This window comes from Fragaria vesca, linkage group LG4 (genome assembly GCF_000184155.1).
Source record: "Fragaria vesca subsp. vesca linkage group LG4, FraVesHawaii_1.0, whole genome shotgun sequence".
Lineage (NCBI taxonomy): Eukaryota > Viridiplantae > Streptophyta > Magnoliopsida > Rosales > Rosaceae > Fragaria > Fragaria vesca.
In genome coordinates this window covers 19,322,875-19,349,913 of record NC_020494.1, presented here as the reverse complement: position 1 = coordinate 19,349,913, position 27,039 = coordinate 19,322,875, and the positions used below count along the sequence as shown (strand labels likewise).

Here is a 27,039-nt window from a genome sequence, read left to right as displayed (position 1 = left end):
GGGTTGCGAGTGAGAGAGAACCATGACTTGCAGATGCACTTGAAGCGCATATGATTTAACTTGGGAGTTTTGAGTATTTGACTATGTGGAAGCATATGATTTAACTTGGGAGCTCGGGAAGATCAGCTTCAGCTTCCAAATAGTCGGAGTCAAATGTCTTGATGGAAGACAGATGCAATGTTACTGAAATGAAAGACCAACTCTATGCAATGTGGGGAAAATTGATATCTCCGACCGGCAGCCGGCACAAGAAAAGTGCTCCGTTAGCAAATGATTTTGTTAAACCTCCAAAGTTCAATTACTGCTACTTGACCTGAACCTGTTGGATAAAGTTGATTTCTCTGTTGTTCATAGTCAATACTAAAGCAGAATCCAGATAGAAAGACAAATAGAAGATTTACATGATACATTGGGCTTGCTGACAAGGTCCAATACATCGAATAAATCAACGAATCCAAACCTTTGATGGAGACGGGATTTCAATCAAACAGGCTAGTTACAAAGATAATCTCCTAACTGATCATGGGGATTTGTTTCTACAAATTCCACTGGACAAGTCTCACCTTTTAATTAAGGTGCAACTAGATTTTCAGTTCAATCAAGCTTGCCACCCCCTAGCTAATTCCTCCCTGGGAGGGGTACAAAATTGGGTTTTGCTGCAAGTTTCCAACAGGTCTCAAATTTCCAATGTTGAAAAATAATTGTTCAGTTGTATCAAACACTTTCAGGAGAAGAGGTTCTACAAGAATACTGCAGTTAGAACTAAGAAACCGATGATGGCAGAGGTTGCAAAGGAACCAACTGTATGGAACATTACTGAGCACCCAGAAGAAACGGTTGTGGAATTTGAAGATGGAGCGAGTGATGTGCTATTATCAAATGTGCCATTTCTTCCAGCACTGCATTCACAAAAAGAAGAAAAAGGTTCAGTAGATTATAATCATGGCAGTCTTCTGCAAGTAAAGATACGTTTTAACATCACAAAGTTTTTAACTTGTACCTTCCAGGAACTATACAAGAACCGTGACCTGCAGTTTTGGCAATGAAATATCAGTAACAAGGTGAAAAGGCCAACAAAAATTAAGAAGATAACACAGTATGAATGAACATGTTCCTTACTTGGGTCTGTGGTAGTAATAGTAGCTACCCCTTTGAAATCACAAGTCCCAGGAGACTTGGCCATCTTCTGATAGTATGCATTGAAAGCGTATGTTGCATGAGTCACCACATTGTCTGGTTCATAACATGGTTGCCCTTGCAGCATAGGTGAACAATCAACTTTTCCAGGTCCACAAGCCCAATCTAGGGCTGCCTGTAGCATCTTTCTGTCAGCACCATCCTTTGCGACACAAAAGGTTTGGTTCGTTGTGTCGTTTGCCAACACAGTTCCAGCACCTGTCAAGTGTAAGGTATAAACCGGCAACCCATTTGCATCAAATAGTCCCCAGTTCTTTTCGGAAACGGATCCCGGTCTCAAATCCTCATTGTAGAGCTCATAAATGTATGTACTAACAGCAATCCCAGGATGCTTAGGAGTCCCTGTGTTGTTAAGCACATGCTTGATCAGGTTACTGTTGTAAGTGTTAGCATTGTCAAGTGTAGCATCTGGCTCTGCAGAATCACCCTTAGAGGGCCAGCCTGACTCAGTCACTACAATGGGGAGATTTGTGATGTTTAGATAGGACATTGCAAAATACGTGGCATCAACAATTGCATCAAAGACATTAGTATAATGCAGCAATGTATTGGCATCCACGGCTTCCTTGTTTGGAGGGAGAGGGCGGAAAAGTGCATAGTCCAAGGGGATCACACCATTGGATTGCATGTAATCATAGTATGGGTAGGCATTGAGCATGAGATATGAATCTGTAGATTGCAAAAATTTGAGCACCGGAACCATGACCTTGTCCCATGAGCGATTAAAGAAGGCTTGGGAAGGAGGAAAGGAGTCAAGAATAATGGAGGAAGAGTGTGGAGTAGAGACTTTAATCTGGCGATCAAGGTTAGACGCAACAAGTGCAGAGTGAATGAACTTTAGGGCAGAGACCAACACTGGAGCAGCATTTGGGAGGGCAGTTAGAACTTCAGATCCGACAGCTATAGCTGTTATGTTTGTGGCAGGAACATGCGCTATGACATTGCGAGTAATCCAATTGGCCGCGGTGGCATTGGACTGACCTATCCCAAGGAGCTGATCATTGGGGACCGAAACAGTTACTTGGATGCCTGTGTTTGCAAGAGCAAGGAGCATGGCTCTGTCTGCATCATAGAGCCTGATATGTCGTATGTTTTGAGCTTTGAGAAGAGCAACCACCACAGTTGGACTTGGCATGTCAGAGAGGTCTGTACCAAGGTTTACACCCACAAATGCATCTGCAGAAACAGTAACAAAGATGCAAGATTAGACAAGGAACACAATGAGAATCCCATCTTCAACATATACTTGATCATTATGTATACTGCATTCACTTAATTGCAACACTGTATATTCACTTAATTTCAAAAAACTTGAATATTTACTTAATTGCATGCAAATGATGTACTATTACGTTAGAGTTGATGGCCTTTGATCCTATCACATACGTAAAGATTCAGACGTCACCTTGTCTTACTTTTGCAGGAAGTCTGAAAGAACATGCGACAATAATTCATATATCATATAGTAGCTGGTCCTGGATTCCTCTACAATCTATGCTCCTCTTTTTTCATACACAAACATAAAGATACAACCAAACATACATCCCATCCAGTAAAAGTTGCAACCTTAAAGACTCCAATGAACTCAAGGATAGTAGAAATCTCAGCCACACTAATATAGCCACACATACATGACTGAGGGTTGAAGTGTTAAGACTCTATTCAGGGAAAAAGTGACAGTTTACCTCCAATTTTAAACTAGTCTAAAACTTACTAAACCATAATGCCTAAATAATTTAAAGCCAGAGAACCATTCTCTTAGGTGGGTACCATGTGACTCAAAACTAGAATATTTCATCTCCCATATTGACATGCTCCATTGTCCTTCTGAGGGCTGTTGCTTTCTGATAATTAGATTTTTCTTAAAAAATGAAACAAAAATGTTAATGGTATTGGCATTTAGTACCTAGAGGACATATTATACAATTAACTAGAACAAGTAACATTGCCTGCTTAACATTTGAGAATGCTTTGCAGACAAAGTTCCATAACCTGAACAGCTGGGAGAGGCAACATAATGGGCTTATGCACATGGATATAATGGACCAACTTGGTCCAAGTTGTATCATCCTCTTCCTGACCAACATGACAACAATACCCTCTGAAGTAGAGATTGTCAGGGACCGCAAATCATTTAACACTATCGTCTGCATATTCCGAATAGGGTTAGTTTGGTCCCACTCTTTTAAACCTTTATTTGGGAATGGAATTTAGGGTTTGTGACTGCCCATTCAGCTGGGCCAGCTGGGACGCATTAGGGATTGAGTGATTGATCAACCAAAGCTAACGACAGATCAGAAACTTTCAACATGGCAAAGATTATTAGCCTCTTCTAATCAATCCACTCTACCAAAGAGATCAATGCACTCTCTACCCACATTTTCCCTAATTTTTGCAGCAAAGATTGAAATTTAAACTCCAGATTAAGTGCGAAACGGAGTAATGTACGGCACAGGTCTAATGAAATCAAACACAAATTCCATTCTAACAAGCAATGTACACAGCAGTTGAACGAATTGGGCTGGGCATTACTAAAGCCTATTGTACACAAACCTCATAACAAACAAAACAACTTGCAGATTTATGTGGAAGAGATGAATAGGATGCACAACAAGAAAATAAAGATGAAACTTGAAGAAGAAAAGAGGGGTCTTTGGCACATAACAAACACATAGAATAGTACAGAAGCACATACCAGGCACTAAATAGGAAACAGATTAAGACCCGGTAAGACTATAACTAATGAGCAAAGAAAGCTCAAGTCTTTACAGAGTTATTCAAAGTCTTGAAGGCAAAAAAGCCATGGATAGCAGCAAGTGAAGAAGCTTACCTTCAGCAGCTGAAACTGAAGACACGGCTAAAATGAGAAGGAGCAGAACAGCCATGGAGTCCTTCCTCACTTCCATAACACCAAACCCAGAAGAGCAAAGAAGCTCAAAAGAAGAACCCCAGAACCGAAATCAGAACAAAATCCAAGGAAACCAAAAGGTGGAGAATTTTAAAAACTAATAACCAAAGAGAGAAGAATGGAAGGAAAAAGAGAAAAGGGAGCTCCTTTTGAGGTTTGTGGTGGGAACAAGTGATGGGTTTAGTTGTAAATAAAAGAGAAGCAGAAGGGTTTAGTGTGTCAGAGATCAAACGGTGAAGATTCAAATGCAAGTGCATAGTAACTAGCATGGAGTAAAAGCTCCAGAAAGTACAGAGAGACACTTGGGGGGCCTCATCGGATGGCTTAAAGCTTTGGCTTCATAGTTACACACACCACGAGGAGACCACTGACCACTGGTGGTGCTGACGGGGCCTGACCGCTGCTGCATTCAACGGTCATATTCTGGACCTTGTTTAGTCTTTCTTCATTGTCTTGTTGCTATTTAAGAAATGGAAACCCCACGAGGCATCATGGATAATAGTAATGCACCCTTAGCCATTTAAGAAATGGGAAACCCCACGAGGAAAGGTTTCCGGTTGGTTTTTTCTTCTGCGTGCAACTTCATTTTCGATTTCTAGATTTGTGGAGGAAGACAAACAAAGACACCGATGGTTTACACAGGGATTCATATAGGGCGAATCCAAGCAAGTCCAGAGTAGCTGAAATTACAGGCACTAATGAACGAGTGAACAAGTCTAGACACTATAACGAAGAACACTGGATTTAGATTCTTTTGCTAAAAGGTGCGTAATTAAGTGAAACTGAACACATCTAGACACTTCGTATGTCGTTCTAACACTTCGTAGTCAACTTTCAGACTTCTATTGCAAAAATGAAAAGAAAAAAAAAAATGTTAAAATCATGATTTTCACTCAAATTCGTGGGCTATATACAACGTAAGTTTTTTTTGGTTAGAAACATATGTTCTTATTTTTTTCATAAAAATTTTCATTTATGTCCTGATTTTTTTAGACTTCTCGAACTGAGAGAACTAAAAAATCTCAAAAATCTTCAAGCTGAATTTTTATATGATTTTTTAAAGTCAGTATGAAAATCGAAATGGAAAGAATATGAATGCAAGTCAAATATTTACCATATGTAAAAGAAAAAAAATGTGATTTTTGCCAAAAATTATTGAAGTTCTGAATGTGTCACCTCATAACATATTTCCATATGTTTAATCGGCTCGTGTGAAAAGTTTTCTAGGTGTAAATGGGGTCACTGGGTTTTAGCGAGGTTTACTTATGACCTAACCAGATCCCCGCGCACGTAAGCAAAAGCTAACAAACCCAGAAACACGGTTAAGTTCGTCATTCGGAGCCCCGGAATCAAACTCAAGTATTTTCCAGCCCAAATACAAAAACCTCTTTCCCAAATGAACTGAAAACTCATCGGAGCCAATAACGACGACGACGACGACGATGGATCAAAACCAGAGATCATCATCGTCCGCTTCAGCTTCCCGAGCTTACCAGTTCCACCCTGCTCGTGCCGCCATCGTCCATCTCTTCGACCTCTACTTAGGAGTACTCTCTCTCTCACTCTCATGGCTTCAATTTCGATTCAGTTTATCGCAATTGAATTTCAATTTGATTTCGGTTTCGTTTTGCAGAAGAGTAACCGCCTGAAATCGGAGGATTCAATTCCCGAGCCTCCGTAAGTGTTTTTACTTGTAGCTTTGGATTCGATTAGTTTGAATTATATGAGCTGAAATTTAGTTTACTCTGATTTTCAATACGGAATAGTGATTGTAGAAATCTGACTTTGCTTGATTGCATTCACCGTTTGATTTTTTGGATTGGAATGCGGTTTGTGCTTCAGGAACAAGTCACAGAAGCGTGTGCTTGCTCTCAACAGAGAGCTTCCTCCTCGAAACGAGCAGTTCCTTCTCGATTTCGAGCAGCTCCAGAGCCAGTTTCCTGTAAGTTACTGGATTTGATACACCCCTCTCGGAGTTATATCTTTCGTAATGTACACACTCTGTGATTGTAATATTTTGTAATGCGGTACGAGTTAGTTGTTTTGTATTGTGTTGTGTGTGTGTGTGTGTGTGTGTGTGTGTGTTTCAGGATCAAGATCAGCTGCGTGTTGTGACAGAGTCGGTGCTTATATCTCTAGTTGTGCAATGCAGCAATCATGCACCACGCGCGGAGTTTCTTCTGTTTGCTTTAAGGAGTTTGTGCACTATAGGTCACATTAACTGGGACACTTTTTTGCCGGCCCTGCTTTCGTCAGTCTCAACTGCAGAGATGTCGATGGGTCAAGGGAGCCAGGCAATGGCTGGTGTTTCATCACAGTCCAGCATGCTTCCAACTTCAAATACGATTCAGAATTCATCTAATTTTCAGTCTTCAAATCCTGCCTCTCCATTACCTTCTGTTCATGGTATTGGCTCCCCCGGCCAGTCAGCTATGGAAACTATGACTGTCTCGCCTGCTAAATCATCTGATATGCCCAGTAGCGGACAGCAGGCTGCAGCAAGGGCCAATACATCTATAAGAGATAATGCTATCAGCAGTTTACGTCAGTTGTGTTGCAAAATTATTTTGACTGGACTTGGATTTAATTTAAAACCTGTAACTCATGCCGACATTTTTTCTCATATGCTGAATTGGCTGGTTAATTGGGATCAAAAACAACCGGGGACTGATGAATCTGATGGCGTAAAATCTTGGAGATCTGGGAAGGCACTAATTGAATGGCTGCATAGCTGTTTGGATGTTATTTGGCTTTTGGTTGACGAGGAAAAATGCCGAGTTCCCTTCTATGAATTACTCCGCAGTGGCTTGCAATTTATGGAGAACATACCTGATGATGAAGCCCTGTTTACTCTAATCTTAGAGATCCACAGGAGGCGAGATATGATGGCTATGCACATGAAAATGCTTGATCAACACTTGCATTGCCCTTCATTTGGGACTCATCGAATTTTCCCGCAGACTACTCCTAGTATATCAGGTGAAGCAGTGGCAAGCTTGCGGTATTCACCAATCACATATCCAAGTGTACTTGGAGAACCATTGCATGGAGAGGTGATGAATTTTTTTAAAGAACTACTTATTTTGGTTTGAATATCATGTTAGTCTGTATCATTATATGATGAGAAGAAATGATAGTGCATCACTACTTCTGAAAATGATAGTGTAGGATTCTGCATTTGTTCTTTCTTTATGGCAGTCAAACACCTCAATAATTTGGATTAGTTTGCTCTTTCTTTTACTGGTGCAGGACCTTGCAATTTCTATTCCAAAAGGAAGTTTAGATTGGGAGAGAGCATTGCGGTGTATAAGGCATGCTATTTGTACTACTCCATCACCTGACTGGTGGAAACGTGTGCTGCTTGTGGCTCCTTGTTATAGGGGTCCTTCTCAAGGTCCTACTCCTGGTGCTGTTTTCACTTCTGAAATGATTTGTGAGGCAACAATTGATAGAATTGTTGAGCTACTGAAGTTGACAAATTCAGGTATGTTGTCTTTATTGTTTATTGTTGTAACTACTTGTAAAATTAGTTTATGTTCTATTCCCCGTTATGGAGTATGGTCGAAAAAAAAAAAATTATAGTGATCAAAATTACTTCTTTTTGTTAAATACTAATTGTCTTAAGGATTTGTCTTAATATTATTTTCCATCTCTTTTGTTGTGGCTCATTTATAATGATTAAATGCAGCAGAGTACCTGAAATTTTATTATGGGAATCTAATTATTCTCTTATATTTTGTTCCATGCAGATGTTAATTGCTGGCAAGACTGGCTTGTCTTTTCAGATATATTCTTTTTTCTTATAAAAAGCGGCTGTGTTGATTTCGTCTATTTTGTCGGCAAACTAGTTTCACGCCTTACAGAGAGTGATCCCCATATTCTTAGGACCAATCATGTCACTTGGCTTCTAGCTCAAATTATTCGGGTTGAGCTTGTGATAAATGCTCTAAATTCAGATGCTAGAAAGGTTGGTATTTGAAAAGTGAAGTTTATTCTTTTCTACTTAAGTAGCATCATTGTGTCATGTTTTCTTGCCACTTCCTCTCTTTCCTTAAATAAATAATTCTCAATCTCTTTTGTCCAATGTATGGCCGGCATTATTCCACCTTGTCACCCGAGAATGAATTCTATCATTTCAGTTTATGTTTTCTCAGATATTACTTGAAGGGACTTTATCACATCATTCATATTTATAATCTGTAGCTTTTTTCCTTGTTAGGTAGAAACAACTCGGAAGATCCTATCGCTTCATAAAGAAGATAGAAACTCAGATCCAAATAGTCCTCAAAGTATACTGCTTGACTTTATAAGCAGTTGCCAAAATTTACGTATTTGGTCCCTGAACACAACAACTAGAGAATATCTGAATAATGAGCAGCTTCAGAAAGGAAAGGCAATAGACGAATGGTGGAGACATGCAAGCAAAGGTATAGTCCTTCCCAAAGTATTACCAAGTTGAGTAAAATATTGTGGAAACTTGTAATCAAGAAATTGTGCGTTGTGTCCCATGTACGGTGTTTTTGGGTCAATTAGTTGACACATGACTGTAGCAATCATTCTGCTAAGTACTTTGAAGTCTTATACGTGTAGTTCTTGTGAATGTGTATCTGGTTGGTTTATATTTCAGGGGATCGTATGATGGATTATATGAATATGGATGATAAGTCAATTGGGATGTTTTGGGTTGTATCTTACACCATGGCGCAACCAGCTTGTGAAACTGTGATCAATTGGTTATCCTCTGCTGGAGTTGCAGAATCGTTACCAGCAACAAACCTACAGTCCAACGAGAGGTTAATGGTTATGCGTGAAGTAAATCCATTGCCGATGTCATTGTTATCTGGCTTTGCAATAAACCTATGTTTAAAGCTGGCATATCAAATGGAAGACTCTCTGTTTTGCGGGCAGGTAGGTACTCTTTTCTGTGTTATTGCTTAAATTGCCCATTTGTGGTTGAAAAAGCCTAGATAGCCAAGGAAAATACTGTTCTTCTTTTATTGAAGGGATAAGTTTAGCCATATGATGTATTAGGGAAGCAAGATACTTGATGAAGGCTACTATAGTAATATAGTAGGTAGAAGATATAAGGAACCTGAATTACAGTAGGAGTCTAGAGAGACGGTGTTAGCAAGAATCGCTCTTCTCCTCAAATCAAGAATGATTCTGATTTGCAATTGTCAGTACTGTAGATTTATTCCCATAGTTGTATAGCAGCTGTATCTATATATGTGTATCAATCACACAGAATGAAATCAAGTGGAAATTCATTCTTTTACAGACGGTGAAAAATTGATAATTCTCACATAAAAGGATTAACATTTTCTCTACTTACATGAATATCATCTTTTCGCATATGCTCCAGTCCCCCACTATTTTGTCTTTTTGAAATGGCTTTGACATATATTTTACATTTCAAATGCAGGTTGTACCTAATATTGCAATGGCTGAAACTTATTGCAGGTTACTGCTCATTGCACCTCATTCACTATTCCGTTCTCATTTCAATGTAATTTTCTTGAACTTTAATGTTTTGTTACTTTCATAATTACCCTTCTTTTGCATGCTTTTTGAATATAAGAGTCCATAGAGCATCCACCTAAGTGAACCTCAATTTCGCATTATAACCCAACAAACTTCCATTACCCTGGAAAATAGCATTTTACAGAACAAAGCTGTAATCTTATTACCAGACAAAAAAAAAAACTGAAATCGTAGGGAACACATAAAGAAAGTTCCGTGTTGACTTTTGGTCGCATAAGTAGGCCTTATGATTTAGTTGTCTTCTGGACTATACAGGTAGTATAAATTCTTTATGATAGTTCCTTTAGCTATATAATCTAGGTGTGGTTCTTCTTTACCATTGAACATTGACCTGTGTAATAATCTCATTGTTTGGAGTTTCTGCATAATTGTTTGCAGTCCTCACTTGTACTCTGTAAACTTTCACTTTATGTTTCATAAGCTCGAACCCCTCTTTCTCTGACTTGTTAAACTCAGTTTTTGTATCTTTTTTCTAGAATAATAGTGTAGTAACTTCTTACTTTTCAGTAACCGGTGATATGATAATCATTTTTGATACCTCAGCATTTGGCACAAAGGAGTCCTAATGTATTGAGCAAGCCTGGTGTAACTCTTTTGGTGCTTGAAATTTTGAACTATCGGTTGCTTCCACTTTACAGGTGATTGTTTACATCATCCATATTGTGACACTGGAAGTCGCACTGATATGGGATCACTCACTTGGTTTTAAATGCTGTAAATATCAACTTTGTATATGATGATACTGCAAGTTATAGTTTATAAGTTGTCATATCTCATATATAGGTACCAGGGGAAAAGCAAAGCTTTGATGTATGATGTTACAAAAATAATATCTGCTCTGCAAAAAAAACGTGGAGACCATCGTGTATTTAGATTGGCTGAGAATTTGTGTATGAATCTTATTCTGTCACTGCGAGATTTTTTCTTAGTGAAAAGGGAAGGGAAGGTAAACTACTTTCGATATGCATCCTTTTTTTTCCTATTAGTTGTTACAGCTTCATAAAACTGAACCTGAATTATATCTGCTGTAACTCTGGCAGGGTCCAACTGAATTCACAGAAACTCTGAATCGAGCAACTGTGGTCACTCTTGCTATCATCATTAAGACAAGAGGAATTGCTGATGCTGATCATCTGCATTATCTTCAAACCATGTTAGAGCAGATATTAGAGAATAGTAATCATACATGGTCAGAGAAAACACTACGCTATTTCCCTTCGCTTCTTCGTGACCTGTTGATTCCTCGGATAGATAACAGGGGCATTGCAATTCAAGCATGGCAGCAGGTTCGTTGTTGCTCCCCCCTATTTTTCTTTTTATATGCTATTTGTTATCTGTGTAAAACAACAAAAGTCTTTGCTTAACACTGACAATATCTGTGTGTTGGACCGTGGATCTGAACTAAGATGCTGTGAATATGAAGTTTTGAAAAATTAGACTTGCAATATGTAATCCTGGACAGCTGCCTATCTCCTACATCTCGGCAATAAACATATGGATCTTTTTTGCAACAATCAATCTATAGACCCTCCTTCTCTTGTGATTCTGAATCAGGAGGATCCTAACTTCGCAAGATCCACTCCTTTGTTGCAGGCAGAAACCACTGTGATCAACCAATGCACTCAGCTTCTGTCGTCATCACCTGATCCTACTTATGTTATGACCTACATAAATAATAGTTTTTTTCAACACCGTAAATATCTATGTGCTGGAGCATGGATCCTGATGCAAGGGCACCCTGAGAATGTAAACAGTGTAAACTTGGTATGATTTTCATGTATCATGAACGACACTTATCACTAGTACTTACGGATTTCTATTGGAACCTCTTATTTGTATTGTTTCCTTGTTCTCTTTTGACCTCTTTACTTGTATGGATTTCAGGCACGTGTCTTGCGAGAATTTTCCCCTGAGGAAGTAACAGCTAATATTTACATGATGGTGGATGTATTGCTTCATCACATTCGATTGGAACTTCAGCACGGGCATTCCTTGCAGGTTTATATATTGTTAATAGGTTTTTCCTCAAGAATCATATGTATTCTGGTACTACCTACGAAGTTTTCTTGACAGGTTTAATAAGTTTTTTTTTTGCAGGACCTTTTACTGAAAGCATGTGCAAACCTAACATTTTTCATTTGGACCCACGAGTTACTTCCTTTGGATATTATGCTTTTGGCACTTATTGATCGGGATGATGATCCCCATGCTTTGCGTATTGTGGTACGAGAAACTTTATCTCTAGTTTGAATTACTAATGAGAAAATAATGTTACTATTGCATGTCAGTCTTTGATAATCTCTGTTTTAGAATATGGTTAGCTCATTTACTATTATGTTTTGGTCTTGGTATGGTAATAATGTAAAACAATGTTTCGCAGATTAGTTTACTTGATAGGCAAGAACTTCAACAAAGAGTGAAACTATATTGTATGAATCGAGGTGCCCCTGAGCACTGGCTTTACCCCGGACCCTTCGTACGAGTTGAATTGCAAAAGGCCCTTGGAAATCATCTTTCCTGGAAGGACAAGTAGCATCTGTTCCATAATAACACAAAAGATGGTCGTTTTTGTTAATCTACTTTTGCTGACAAGCCTTATTTGTTATGTAGGTATCCCACATTTTTCGATGACATTGCAGCGCGTTTGCTCCCGGTCATTCCATTAATAATCTATAGACTAATTGAAAATGATGCCATGGATTCAGCGGACAGAGTACTGGCCATCTATACTCCATTTCTTGCTTACCACCCTTTTAGATTTACATTTGTTCGTGACATTCTTGCATATTTCTACGGCCATCTTCCTGGAAAGCTTATTGTTCGAATCCTGAATGTACTCGATATCAGCAAGGTAAAACTTTGCTCTCCTTTTATTCTGTTAGAAATCAGTACTGCTTTCTTCTAATCAGTTAATAACTCCCAACTTTTCAGATTCCATTGTCTGAGTCATTTCCGCAGCACATCAATTCATCAAATCCTGTTATATGCCCACCTCCGGATTACTTTGCAACTCTCCTGCTGGGAATAGTGAATAATGTTATACCTCCGTTGCATAACAACTCAAAATCTGGATCAGCTAGTGATGCTTTAAACAACTCAATGCGTGCTCCACCTAACAAGACTCCAGCAACCTCTCAATCTAAGCAAACAAATGCTTCTGAGGGCCAAAAGTCATTTTATCAAATTCAGGATCCTGGCACATATACTCAGCTCGTTCTTGAAACAGCAGTCATTGAATTACTGTCTCTTCCGGTATCTGCATCCCAGATTGTATCTTCTCTTGTTCAAATTGTCATCAATATACAACCAACACTAATTCAATCCAGCAATGGCCTGCATGGAGCTACAAATGGTGTTGGGCAAGGCTCAGTATTACCAACATCCCCTTCAGGTGGCAGCACAGATTCCTTAGGCACAAACAGATCAAGTCCGTCAGTTTCAGGAATAAATGTTTCTAGCTTTGTTTCTCGGAGTGGTTATACGTGCCAACAATTGTCTTGCTTATTAATCCAAGCATGTGGTCATCTACTGGCTCAGCTCCCTCCTGATTTTCATGTACAACTCTATATAGAGGCATCACGTATAATAAAAGAAACTTGGTGGCTCACTGATGGCAAGAGATCACCGGGGGAACTAGACTCTGCTGTTGGTTATGCTTTGTTGGATCCAACGTGGGCTGCTCAAGACAACACCTCCACAGCTATTGGTATTTTTGCTAAACCTCTATATAGGGTTAATATTTAAGTTAGCTGTAGTCTAATTAAAAATTTAATATGTTGTAAACTTGTATGTCTGAGAGCTAACTGGAAAAGAGTCAAAAGGTAAAACACATTTCACACGTGTTTCCCCTAAAAAATGCACGAGAGAGAATCTAATGGTTTTACTTGCTTTTTCCTGGACATATACTAATTATGTTTATACCTTTTGCGTTTCACCATTTGTGTTATCCCGCCTGACTGTAACCATGTTCTTGTTGTGATTCCAGGTAATATTGTTTCTCTGCTTCATTCATTTTTCAGTAACCTACCAATGGAATGGCTGGAAGGGACCCATCTTATCATCAAACATCTCAGGCCAGTGACATCAGTTGCAATGTTGAGAATAGTGTTCCGTATAATGGCTCCATTGCTCCCAAAGCTTGCCAATGCTCACAACCTCTTCAATAAGGTACATTAAACTTGTTGGGATCTTGTAGTTTAATTTCATCTAGAGTTTCACTTGTTTCTAGCCATCCAGCTCCACCCCCTTTTCTTTTTCTCCCTTAATGCAATTAATGAGCACACCCTGTTTAATCATTTTTTATTTTTATTTTTTCAGATCCTCTCATTGATTTTTAGTATGATGGTCGACGTCTTTGGGAAGAATGCACAGCCATCAACTCTTGTTGAGCCACTAGAAGTGACAGACCTTATAGACTTCTTGTAAGTGCTAGTTATACAAATCGGTCACATTTTTTTAATATATATACCTTCTTTTGGTGCCTCACATGTAGTTTACTATGTATATACCTGTTTTGTTCCTCAGCCATCATATTGTCCACTATGAAGGACAAGGAGGGCCTGTGCAGGCTAACAGCAAGCCGAGACCAGAGGTTTTAGTTCTGTGTGGAAGAGCTGCAGAAAGTCTACGCCCAGAGATACAGCATCTTCTTTTGCACTTGAAACCCGACACAAATTCTTCCATTTATGCTGCTACTCATCCTAAGTTGGCACAGAACACATCATAAAAGTGGGGTTTAGCATTTCTCACAAGCATAAAGTAGTGGCTAACCATGCCATTTCTCTAATGTATGTATCCTTTAGTGATTCTTTTCCTTTTGGCCTGTAAATATGAATGCTAATTCTTAGGAAACGGCAAGGTGTTGAGTGTTTAAAGAAGAGGAAATGGTAACGATGTAACGATGTAGGAAAAGGAATGCGAAAAGCTTCTATGATGAAATTCGTTGGAAAAAGTTGCAAAATTTATGATATGACCTTATTTGTTTGTTAAGCAACATACATTTTACTTATTTGTTAAGATCCTATGTATTTTTCGGTCTTTGTTAGGCCACTTGTTTTCTCTGGACATAGTAATAGGGATTCATTAAAAGCAGTGAAATTCTTTGGCGCGAATGATGATTATGTCATGAGCGGGAGGACCTGTGGCCATATGTTTATGTGGAAGAAGAAAGCTGAGCTCATTCGTGTGATCAAGGCTAACGCTTCCACTTTAAATCAGGTTGAGCCTCACCCACATCTTCCTGTTATTGCAACATGCGGAGGTGAAGAGAATGTAAAGCTCTGGGCTGAAACGGTATATACTCCCCAGCTCTGAATCATGTTCATTTTTAGAATTGTTATTTCAGTACCATACTTTTGCTGATGTTTTCTTGTTCAATGACAGGAAATCATAGAGGAGCACAGAATTTGGTTATCACGCAGAGCGAGGAAAACCTAAGGATTGTGTAACATTGCTGCCATTTTTGCTTTACCCATGTTTCTCAGATGTCTTAGCATCATTCCTAGGCATGGCAGGAAATCCCTTTCTCATAGTTGGGGATAACGACATGTATCAAATTTTGTATAAATAGAAGTTTTTTTGGAATTTTATTTATCATCATCACCTTAGGGGTAAAATTAATTGAAGCATAAGTAACTGTTAGAGGTTCCTAATCCAACCCAATTCTCAAACAATTTAGCTGTCCTCTTTTCTTAACTTTATCGCCTTAGTTACTTTTTGTTTCAACTCTTTCTGGTCATTTCACCACCTTTCAAATCGAGACATGGATTAAACCCATTTCAACCTCATAATCGTCTTCATCAAAGCAATAAATGATTTGACTCCATGGCCCAATGGATAAGGCGCTGGTCTACGAAACCAGAGATTCTGGGTTCGATCCCCAGTGGAGTCGTTGATTTTTTTATTATTATTATTTTTTTTCCAATCATGAAAATCACAGAATCTCAGGCAGATTTATGCTATTAAGAGCAGCTACTCAACCCCACGAACAACACACTCTCAAAAGAAAACCCAGGAAGAACAACGTGGTAAAGTTACTGATAGTGTCGGGAGAAAGACTGAAACAAAAATGTAAAGAAAAGAATATAATTGGATGGAAGCACAGCAATAAACAATGTACACATAGTCGAAAAATGAATCTCACCACCATTCAAAACAATAGTCACAACAATAGGGGAGTCAGCAAATGGATCCGAACACCACCATTCAAAACAATAGGGGAACATAGGGAGATTACCCCCTATAACACTTTCTTTGGTATGTAGAAGCCCCTACCAACAGTTCGGAGATACAAGACAAGGGTTCTACTTGATTCAGACTTCAAATGTAAAGAAATATGTCCCTGATAGCCTTTCCAAGGGCATCCCAGTGCCTTTCCCCATCTAACACATCATTATTTGTCAGGGAACAATAATTTCAAGGTACAATGTGCTTTACATATTTCACATACTCCATAAGTTTGAGGTGTATGCTTCCACATTAGCATCATGCATCATTTTTGTTCTCCTCTGCTTGTGGAGGAATTCATTCCATTAGATTCTGGTTTGCTGCCTTCTGGAGATTTCTTGCTCAAGTTGTATGGTGCTGCATTTATTACCCTGCACATAACCACAGATGAACAAGTACCTCAAATATCATTTGTCGTTTCAAATCCTTGTCAGTTGCATTCATTATTACGGTTTGTCTACTTATCCAATTCGAGTTATAAAATGTGGGCAACTGTCTAGCTGTTCCTCAGAAAACATTGTACTTTTTTAGCACAAATACAACCCAATATTTAAACTCATAATTCAATTGCTCCAAAACAGTGTGATTGTTGTCGTCTAATATCCTACACTCTACCTAGTGTTAGCTTTTTGGTTGTAGAAGAGTTAGTATGCCAAACTTGGTATCATATCAAACGCAGCTGAAGTAAGCAACCAACAAGATAGAAACATCAAGTCAGCTTGTTCCCCTAACAGGTTCTATACACAAGGCCTTACTATGATGATGGTGAATCGTAAATTTCAAAGCTGTGGTTGAAATGAATGTATACTCACCTTTCCTTGCGCTTCCCCAAAAATCGAGCCAAGGATGCTTTGCGAGCCTGTGGAATAGCTGCATAAAAAGAACTTCAATTAAGAATGATGTGACCAAAACTCTACTTATAGTCAGGCTACTCAAATTCAGAACAAACATAACGAATGAAGGATTTATGTATGGTATAAAACATAGGTCCCTGCATTGGGAGTTCAATATCAGAGACTTCGTTGAGAAAACGATATTAGAAACCACCTTCCAATAATAGTCACATACCAGAATGATTCATAGTTGTTGCAGCAACAGATTTAACTGCAGTTCTTGGAGGCTCCACTTTACTAACAGGAGCTGTTGGAAGCCCTGTGGTTTTAGCTGCCATCAGTTCATCAGTGCTTGTGGACCCACTTACTGATTGGATGCCAGTATGTGAAGAAACTGACAACTGACTAGGAAAAGCAGAAGGTGGGGTATTTATAGTCTGATTTGATGGAACACAATCTTCGGCAGGGAACTTTGCTCTTGGTGCTTCAGCTTTTGAGTGCGCACCATTAGAAGGGACGGAAGAACCATTCTGAGCTAAAACCATCATAGCCTGAGCCTGGAATGATCCCAAAATAAATTTTGAAACACCTTTCACCCAGTAGAAGGTTGACAACAAGCAAAACACATGTCTTCATGTGTGCATACTTGCATGCACATTTGTGTGTGAGGAGGGAAAGAGGAAAAGAAGGTGAGATAAAGTACCTTCTCAGGGGAGATATCATTATAGACATTCACGCTACCATCATAGAAAATTGTCATCTGAGAAGGAGACCCAGATGTGTTGACATTGATCCTGCAAAAGATATTCAGTTAACACTCTTAACTTATGTTGTGAAATATCATCCAAGAATTCAGATATTGTTTAAACATTACCGTGGTTCAGTGGTCCCAACAATGGACCCTGGACTTGGAGGAACTGAATATTGAGTAGTAACAGGCATTCCTCCAAAGAATTGTTGCTTGGTGGTAGTGACAGCAAAATTCTGACCCATAGATGCAAAATGATTCTTCAAGTATGGGTTGCCCATAGGAACAGTAATACCTTGATTGGAAACTGAAAACATCTTCATGTCATAAGGACGGTACACAGACTGCATATCATGTTGCATAGGATAAGCTGTCATGGAAAAATGAGTGCCACCTTGCCTATCGTGATTGATGTACTTCTAGATAATAAAAACCAAAAATCAATGAGGGAAAGAGGCAACAACAGTGTCCAATGATAAACGATCCTATCATTTTTGTGAATATCACTTTCAACAACCACAGTTTTTTACATACCATTGTTCCTCAACTAGGTGAACAAAAATCACCAATGCTACCAAGTTTTGATAAATTTCAGACCAACATGTGTATTTCAAATGGCCCCTATTTGCAATTAAGAAACAAATGAAGTCGAGCAAAGGAATAACATATACCTGTGCATCAAATGTAGGTTGTTTCTGAGAAGGATCAAATGCATCTGAAGTTGAGATGGGCATAAATCTGGAGGACAAGAAGGAATCAGGTACCATTTTCTTCGTCTTATCTTCTTGAGCACCTCTGAAAGACACCTGAGGGATTGCAGAGACCTTGTTTGAGAAAGGCCAATGTGCACCAGCACTTCTGGTCAACCCTAACAATTGCAATAAGGCGAACCACAAACTCAGTTATAATCCAAATACAAGTAACAAGAACTTCTCAAATCCACAGTGAATCGCATAACTTTACACTTTTAGATCAGAACACTCAAAGCATAAGGATATCTTTTTATCCCCATATGTAGGCATTCCTAAGTTGCTTGATTGCTAAACACCCTCCAATGGCCAAACAACTACCTTTAAATCACTAGTACCCAGTGAATTTGTTAACATGCTCCAATCAAATCCTAAACTTCAAATTAATCACTAAATTCACAATTTCACATGTTCATACCAAACAGCCGGATTTAACCAAAAGAAAATGACTTTCTAAATCATAATACTTCATGAACACCTATGATCAACCTAGCAACCCAATAAGTATTAGAATCATTCATATTCAACCATTCATTCTTGCACATCAACTCTTAAGCAAACACTAAAAATTTAAAAAAAAATTATTTCTTGAGCTGAAAAAAATAGAATTAAGAAAGAATCACACACCTGAGTCTCTGCCACCATCGTCATGATTCTCCTCCTTCAACACAGCCACCGGCTCTTTCGAGCCTAGACCCATGAAATCTCTCTCCATCATTATTACAACCCAGAATGGCTTCAGAAAACCCACCTCGAATCCAACAAACCCTCGAACCCAAAATCTGAGAGGAAATCGAGAACTAAGAGCAAAGAGAGGCTTGATCGTTAAAATTTTATTTTCGAAAATGGAAAAGGGACAGGTTAGTGTTTATTATATATAAGAAGCACGGGCGCGTGAGTTCCCAACTGTCCGGTAAAGGGTTTCCCGGTAATCAGAGCACGTGCGCGAAGAGCCACTTAGTGAGCATTACTCGTGTGTGAATGGGAGGACGCACGTGATTAGTTTCGCCCGATTAAGCGCCGCCGTCTGGCCCGTCGCGAGTGATTAACATGATTTTGGAGTAATTAGGTGTTGCATGCACGCACGTGATTAGGTGTCCATTTCCTTCTCTTTTTTTTCTTTCTTTAAAACGAAAACACAAATGTTATTTCAGAAAAATGAGTGCCACCTGAAGCAATGATTGGTGAGATTGAGATTTTCAGACGGAAACGAAAATGAAAACACAACTTTCATCCCATTGATTCCTATCACTTCTAACCCATGTCACGTCACTCTCTTCATCTTAAAACTCTCTTTTCCAACTGAAGCAAAATTGCAGAAACTAAAACCCAGATACTAAAACACATCTTACATATTCTAATATAGAAGAATTAATGGGTTAGAATCTGGAAGAGATAAGAAGAGAAGGGATGAAAATCTTTTTGACGGGGAAAAGGAGATAAAATGTTGCTTGGTCTTGTTTTCTTTTTTCTAATCCCAGATTTTTAGTTAGATGAGATTGTTGATGGTTTAAGTCTGAAATTTCTCTAGAAAACTTGAAATTCTTATTTGCACGACGTGTATTTACACGACGTAATCTTAATCGTTCATAATAATTTATATGTTTGACCACCATGTTTCTATATTATTTCCTCTAATCATGACCATCCATGTATCTATGTGAAGATACACGTCGTGTACTGAAAATGCTCTCCTAGAAAACTAAGTGAAAGAAAACAGAAGAGGACGTTGACGGAAAGAAACAGAGAAAAAGTGGTCGTTAGTGTTGAAATGCGAAATTTTTCTTATTAATGAGTCGGATGCTGATGTGGAATATTATTGGCCTTTATATTTTCAATAAACGGACAAGATTAGAACCAAAGGACAAACAAGGATTAGAGGCAGCCAAGGAGAGAATCCTTATATATCCTGTCCTATTTCAGATCGATTGGGTAAGCTATTATGAAGAGTGGAGTGTTGTAGTATCATATAGGCAAAATTATTATGTAAATGAATGTGATATGAGCGTCAAGTTTGTTAATATAAGACAAACTTCATTGAATTATTCGTATGGACGATTGTTGGAGCATTAAGTTGCTGTATATGCTTACTTACGATTATAAATGTGTAATATTATGTTAAATGATCACTTAAGAAATGTTGGAGCTATTTTATCATTTGGGGACCAAGTACCAGCTAGAAACCAATCATGTAAATAATGTTTATACTGTTCTATTGCAATTTGGCAGATGTATCATAACCTAATAACTTTATAAACTTGGAGTTTAGTAGGGTAGGAATCAAGGTCCAACTTCAAAAACCAGGTATTTCTGTACATGTTAAGCCGCAGATTAGAGTACATGATATTGGTGATTTGGTGGGTTCAATTCATTGCTTAAACTCCATAATATATTATAGCTGTTTAAATTAGTGTCAAATTTGCATAATGTGTCCGACAAATACAACAGCATTATACTTTATATCAATCATAAATTAGGTCAAGCTATACGTACATGTACATGTTCTTGATCAAACGTAAATAAACAATTCCTTCCAAAATCATATGCTTAGCAAGGATTCAAATTCAGGCGTATGTTGTGCATGTGATCGACGATGGTACCAGACAGTGAAATGACCATTAATTTTGGAATTAGGCATCATTGAATTGGGAAACCTCAACTTCAAAGTAATATAATGGGAAACTGCAGATAAATTGTGGAACACTAGATGTCTGGATCCATCACATGCAAATCCATCAATATGATTTCCATCTTGAATATAGCTCACCACATTACTAAAGGGGGGTGTATTGTATATGGAATTAGTGGAAGTTTTAAAAAAGTTTATGGAATTTGAAAGTGTAGGTGTATTCAATACAGACTTTTAAAAATCAATCAAAATCTGGGTGTATTCAACTAGATTTTAAAAAATCATTATGAATTCCACCAAAATTCAAGGGTATTCAATTAAGACTTTTTAAAATGAATAGAAGTTCAGATGTATTCAAAATATCATTCATACTTATGGAATTAATAACTCATGGATAATTGTGGACTTTGTAGTGTAAATTACACACACCAAACTCCAATATTTTTCCATCCACTAGAGTAAAGATTTGGAAAAGTCTACGATAGACTTTCTCTTTACATGTGAATAAGTTGATCCCACGATACATCATTTTTTTAATTTATTTTTTTAAATTAATATTTTGTGCTATCAATGTTCTATTCTACCTATTCTTTTAATATTTTTGTATGTTAACATTTTAATTGTCTTTCAATTGTATGCTTGGAACCCTTGATTAACCTAAATATTATCTACTAACTCTTGATATTAGAACCACATGATCATATATTATTATATTTGCGTATATGATTAAACTTGTGAACATCTAATGTCCCACTTTAGAACATGTGCTTTAGTTTACGTACAAATATAGCGTGTTGTTAAGTTACTATAATATTTTCGATACCTATGTTTATGTATTTCAAATCAAATATTACAACTGTATGCATCGAAATTAGATAGATGAGCACTAAACTTATAATCGGTGTTATTATGTGTTTGTCATTGCATCTTTTTTTTTTTTTTCTTTCATGTAACTCTGTAAGTATTGAGAAATCTACAGAAGACATTCATATGAAATCTGTAGATTTTTCCAATCAGTGAAAGTCTGTGATTAAAAATCGATGGTTTTAAGAAATAAATGAAAGTCTATGAACTTTTCAAAGAGTCTGTAGACTTTTTAAAAAGTCAGTTGATTAAAATAAGTCTGTATAAATCCAAATACAATACACCCCCCTAAGTAGTTTAGGATCGTTATCTTCAAAACTATTGATAACTAATATCGGACATTAATTACATATAAGTTTTACGTATAATATATTATTCGTTATACACGATCAGTGTGACTGATTTTGTCTAGAATATATATAGAGCCGAAACATTTCTGACTAAATTGTTTTCCTTAACTACGCACTTCCCAATTGAAGGTTCAATGAACGAATGAGATGATAATTGGAGCTGGCTCTATAATCTATACATCTAGTATTTTGAATGAGCAAAACTGTGTGCTAATGATACTTGGTTACAACTTTTATAATCTAAGCTATAAGCCTATAATAGTGACACCAAGGAGTATGAAAACGTATTTGTTCTCATAGTTTATTTCTTCTCCCTTTCCAGCTTTTGATTTTTCTTTCTAATAATGCAGAGTTGGTGAATATAAAGAAAACCAATATGACCAATATGATTATATGAACACCAAAACCCCAGTATTCTATTGTCAAGTGTCACAGAACTTTTGGTTTTAGATGGAAGTGTATATTAAACAATCGAATATATTCTCTCCCAACGCTCTCCATTAAGATTTTTAATTTTTTTTCCACGCATATGAGCCAATCACTACGTCACAAACCACAAATCAATAATGATTTTCACTCTGACCAAGCTAGGCTTTCTTTATTGAGGAAAATGCAGCGCCGGTACCTTAATTTTGGTGGCACGATCAAAGTGGTATTCATACTTTAAAAACTATCAATGTGGTACCCAAACTTCTATTTCGCTACCAAAGAAATGTCCGAGACCAATTTCTGTAACTGTGCCGTTAGTTCACTGACGTGACCGGCATAGGGCCCACAAAAAAAAGGTGCAATGACAAAAATAACCTTCTAACTCTCACCAGAACCGTTTTCTCTCTATAAGCTTTAAATTTGAATTTTCCTGGGTATCACATTGATCAGTTCAACAGAGTTTAAGCACTGCTGCTGTGTTTATCTGCTGACAAGAAATATTATGCAATAGCTGGAAATGTAACATAGAAATTCAAACATAAAACTAAAAAGGGCTGCCAATATCACTGAATTAAAAACCAACATCAACATGAGAAACATACTATACATCATAATTCAAGCTTAATTGGTTTCCAAAAACTCAAGGAACCACATTGTTTGGAAAAAATTGATTCCAAACCATGATGAAGTACACATTATGTTTCTCTAATTTAAAAGCCAACACATTCACTTTGTAGAACCCCTTGCCGTATGATTTTGGCTGCTTTGAGTAGGAGGTTGTGTTAAAGCTGATGCACTACCATTTCCAGCAGAACTACCCTCCATTGCCAACTTCATTTTCTTCCATCCCGTTTTAGACTTTATGGCCTGGTCCTTGATAGGTCTTGATTCCTTGGGTGGGGCTGGTGCCCTTTGGACCTGTGGAACACAAACAAGACATTTCCAACACAATTCAACAACCATTTTTGGCTTCACACTTCAATAAGACATTTCCAACACAATGCAACAACAACATCATTTCCAACAGTTAACAAAACATTTCAGCAATAGTTGGCTTCACAACAAGAACAACAATCAACAATCACCAATCACCACCAGATACATATCTTTGCTAAGATGTCCAGACTCAACTATACAAAAGATTACTCATAAAATCACTAAATATCCATAAGTCCACCCATTCCTTTACCCATGATGCATAGCATGCTATATGCAGACATGCATACTAATATGAATCAACACATATCTTGTACATGGAATCCAAATATCATCAATGAAATCAAGACAAACAGTGTTAACTAAAATGACATAACAACTAAGCACACAAAATCAGTATCCAATCATAAAAAGTTCTCCCTAAGATCCCCCTACCTTTGTCAATTCTCACAGCAAGTTCCTGACCAAGACAACAAGTACTTTTTAGTAATGCAACTCATTAGTTCCAAGACTCTAAATATAAAGTATTTAACTGATAAAACACCCAAACAAACATGACAAGTCAATTGATCTGAAAACAAGTTTACTGAACACAAAGAACTACTGCAGTTTTCTGACCCAGTCACCTTCACCACAAAAACTGTACAAATCCATAAGGAATTTGACTTCATGGCCTTCTAAAGAAATAAACTAGACATCTTAGAGAAGCTTTCAGAATTTGAATCACCTCAAAAATTTTTTTCTGTAATTAGATATGCAATTTCATAGTTCAGTAACAGTTTCAGGTTTTTCTGGAAATTTTGCTAAAAATGCCTAAACTTTGTTTTCAAAAACAAAACAGAAGATCTATGTGATACAAAACTTCTAGGAACTGAACATAAACACTCCAATGTTTCAAAAAGAAGGAAAAAGACACAAAACTTGCAACTTAAAGACTAACTAAGATCACCACAAAGATAGCGAACAAAATGTAATATACAACAGTCTTAACTTCTAAAATTTCAGTAAATTTAAGCAATCTAAAATCATGGTTTCTACTCTCAATAGTAGAAACTAATAACATGTGTAAGAACCTCATAATCTAATCATTATATATGTACAATCTCATATCAAAACAACAAAGATTCAAAAACAAAGAGTGCAATTAAAAACAGAAATCTGAAATCACAAAACAACTTCCTAACTTTCTGACCAGTAAACTTTATGGCTAAAAACGACATAGCTTGACTGGGAATTTACAGTTGGTGTCTTCATAACAATTGTAAAAGACAACCTAAAGATCAATCAGGAACTGGAATCGCAGCAAAAGGAATTTTCTACAAATACTTATGATTTTCGGAAGTTGAAGACCTGCATCAGGAAAATTACTGATTTTGACTCGAATCAGTTTTTGTTTTACAAACTGACTAAAAACCTAACCAAATAGCTGAAATTCACAAAATTGATCATCTATTTCAGCACTACGCAGAGAATTACACAACTCGTAGTTATCAAATCATGTCCAAATTGAAGCAAACAAAGTTAGGGTATTGAAAATCGGTATTACCTTCATATCCGAAAGAAGATTTGAAGCTGTATCGAAATCATTACAGATCAACGCCGCTTTGAATCGCCCGAAGTTCTGAGTCAGCTAGTTCAGCTTCGCCTCCATTCTCGTCTAATTTGCTTCCCTCTCTGGTTTTCCCTTTCGCTTTTCTCACTCTTCAAATCATTCCTGGGTCTTTCAATTTGGAGACGAACAAGAGGACAGAGTTTGTGGCCGACTAGAGAGAAGAGAAGAGAGAGATTGGGGGGTCTTTTTGGGTACGAATATGGAGAAGATGGTAGACTGCGGAATTTCGATAGATCGATCGAGGTTTAAGTTTGAGAGAGAATGAAGGGGATGTAGGTGTTTGGGATCTAGGTTTTCAAGAGAAAAAGTGACGAACATGCAGGTGCGATTTAGATTAGGTTTCAGAGTAGAGAAGAGAAAAGGGAGTTTGAGAGGAGATGGGGGAGGGAAATCGAGTTTTGACTTAATTTGGGTGTAGGCTGTGTAAAATGTCGTTTTTGCCCTTTTTTTATGGACCCGATGCTGGCCACGTCAGTAAACAGACAGCACCGTGACGGAAATTGGCCTTAGGCCTTTCCTTGGTAGCAAAAACAAAGTTTGGGTACCACATTGATAGTTTTTAAAGTCTGGGTACCACTATGACCGTGCCACAAAAGTTAGGATACCGGTGCTGTCAAAACTTCTTCTTTATTCTTCTTCATTTTGGTCGAGTGTGCATAGGAAAGAACTAGCCTTCATGCCCGCGCTTTGCGCGTGCAGAAGGAATTTCATTACATTTTATCAAATTCGAAGACTTATCGTTCAAATCAGAAATCAAACAATCAATTATTGACAATGGAGCTCAGGTCCTAACAAAGCCCACAAACACAGAGGTTTTAAACAAATTAAAGTACGTAAAGTAAGATTACTGACATTTATATATGTCAATAGAGGAATTCTCAATTTAAAAGAGTAGCCTGGAGGATCTGTCAATACAATGCAGACAAAATTTTATTTGATTCATCAAAGCGAATTCCTTCATGGTAGCTATAGCTATATTGATGACCGAGTGATGATAAGTCGGAGAATCTCCTCTCAATATTGCTCTCTCTTAAAACACTTTTCGTCGTCTTCAACAGAAGATTGGTAAGAAGAAAATGACCTTGTAGATTGGGTGTAAATCTCAGTATTAACTAAAACACTGATCAAAAAACTCGAAGAGCCATTCCATTTCACTATAACTATTATCAACGAAAAGATGGATTGCGAACATTAAATAGTCTTCACATTATCAAACTCTAAACATAATTGTTATGAAACATGGAATAATAATTCCAGCTACAACACAATTGTAAAACTACAATTCCACAACAACACCACAAACACAGATGACATTCACTGATTCCCCACAAACAATAGATATTGTTTCAATTAGAATGCTGAAGAGTATTATGTATATGAGGCAATGTAATAGTAATTCCATCAGAAGAGGAATAAACATATTAGCACAAAGTTTTGTCTGAGCACTTCAAGAATTTGCAGCTTAATCACGTCGTATATTGTATTGTTCACTGTAGGTTGTCTTCACATCATTCTGGGTATCTTGAAATAAAATACATGAGCATGCCTATCCTAATTATATATATTCAGGAAACTTAAATGTCTATGGGAAAGCATAAATTAGTGACCTTTCACATAAGGCAAACTGATGGCTACTCAGAATGTAGGTATAACTTCCATCCAGCACATACATGAACATGAAATTTGCAAGACTCAGCTAAATCCCGGTTAGGCGTTATCTCTCTGCATCAGTGATTTTTCAAAAAAAGTTCAAACCTATGGAACAAATTTATTGAAATGGTCAGATAATATTGATGCAACAGTATACTCTGCATTGATACTGATATCCAAATAAAATAAAATATCCCAAGACTATAATATTGAGGAATTTACAGCAAATGCTCAGCAATTGATGCTCTGAATCACCAAAAATTGAATATGACAAAAGATATAGCAGTACCTAGCAACTGATGCTTTGAATCACCGTTCCAAACAAACTAGAAAGTCAATCATTATCCTATATCAGAGAGAGAACCCAG

The 27,039-nt window shown here is 37.5% G+C and overlaps 3 protein-coding genes and 1 non-coding gene across 4 annotated transcripts; 2 read left to right on the top strand and 2 right to left on the bottom strand.

The window, feature by feature from the left end:
• Positions 1-379: 379 nt before the first annotated feature.
• On the bottom strand, positions 380-4,082 carry LOC101299288 (glucan endo-1,3-beta-glucosidase 3-like). The gene is made up of 4 exons (XM_004297403.1): positions 4,028-4,082; positions 1,120-2,373; positions 1,001-1,028; positions 380-899 (listed from the first exon to the last, which is right to left on the bottom strand). The coding sequence occupies exons 1-4, from the start codon at positions 4,080-4,082 to the stop codon at positions 740-742; spliced, it is 1,497 nt and encodes a 498-aa protein (XP_004297451.1). The 3' UTR covers positions 380-739.
• Positions 4,083-5,547: 1,465 nt separating this feature from the next.
• Positions 5,548-14,637, top strand: LOC101298992 (mediator of RNA polymerase II transcription subunit 23-like). Its single transcript, XM_004297402.1, has 21 exons — positions 5,548-5,652; positions 5,739-5,782; positions 5,948-6,047; positions 6,196-7,158; positions 7,355-7,589; positions 7,855-8,072; positions 8,325-8,532; positions 8,733-9,013; positions 9,528-9,609; positions 10,200-10,284; positions 10,430-10,592; positions 10,687-10,932; positions 11,240-11,410; positions 11,531-11,644; positions 11,744-11,869; positions 12,027-12,175; positions 12,257-12,497; positions 12,578-13,352; positions 13,632-13,813; positions 13,964-14,067; positions 14,171-14,637. Exons 1-21 carry the CDS (start codon positions 5,548-5,550, stop codon positions 14,370-14,372), a joined length of 4,794 nt encoding a protein of 1,597 aa, XP_004297450.1. The 3' UTR covers positions 14,373-14,637.
• An 826-nt stretch (positions 14,638-15,463) lies between these two features.
• Positions 15,464-15,536, top strand: TRNAR-ACG. Its single transcript has one exon. It is a non-coding gene; the product is annotated as a tRNA-Arg (tRNA).
• A 232-nt stretch (positions 15,537-15,768) lies between these two features.
• LOC101298700 (protein TIFY 6B-like) lies at positions 15,769-19,125 on the bottom strand. The gene is made up of 7 exons (XM_004297401.1): positions 18,829-19,125; positions 18,124-18,320; positions 17,579-17,871; positions 17,408-17,498; positions 16,940-17,261; positions 16,684-16,741; positions 15,769-16,242 (listed from the first exon to the last, which is right to left on the bottom strand). Exons 1-7 carry the CDS (start codon positions 18,917-18,919, stop codon positions 16,137-16,139), a joined length of 1,158 nt encoding a protein of 385 aa, XP_004297449.1. The 5' UTR covers positions 18,920-19,125; the 3' UTR covers positions 15,769-16,136.
• Between the last annotated feature and the right edge of the window lie 7,914 nt (positions 19,126-27,039).

Excerpts from the sequence above, each read along its gene's own strand:
- LOC101298992 (XM_004297402.1), top strand. The coding sequence starts at position 5,548 with ATGGATCAAAACCAGAGATCATCATCGTCCGCTTCAGCTTCCCGAGCT. Across the intron at positions 10,593-10,686 it reads TAGTGAAAAGGGAAGGGAAG|GGTCCAACTGAATTCACAGA; the intron begins GTAAACTACTTT and ends TAACTCTGGCAG. Across the intron at positions 13,353-13,631 it reads CAACACCTCCACAGCTATTG|GTAATATTGTTTCTCTGCTT; the intron begins GTATTTTTGCTA and ends TTGTGATTCCAG.
- LOC101298700 (XM_004297401.1), bottom strand. The coding sequence starts at position 18,919 with ATGATGGAGAGAGATTTCATGGGTCTAGGCTCGAAAGAGCCGGTGGCT. Across the intron at positions 17,872-18,123 it reads AACCTACATTTGATGCACAG|AAGTACATCAATCACGATAG; the intron begins GTATATGTTATT and ends TTTATTATCTAG. Across the intron at positions 17,262-17,407 it reads ATGATATCTCCCCTGAGAAG|GCTCAGGCTATGATGGTTTT; the intron begins GTACTTTATCTC and ends GGATCATTCCAG.
- LOC101299288 (XM_004297403.1), bottom strand. The coding sequence starts at position 4,082 with ATGGCTGTTCTGCTCCTTCTCATTTTAGCCGTGTCTTCAGTTTCAGCT. Across the intron at positions 1,029-1,119 it reads TATTACTACCACAGACCCAA|GTCACGGTTCTTGTATAGTT; the intron begins GTAAGGAACATG and ends CCAAAACTGCAG. Across the intron at positions 900-1,000 it reads TCTTGTATAGTTCCTGGAAG|TGCTGGAAGAAATGGCACAT; the intron begins GTACAAGTTAAA and ends TTGTGAATGCAG.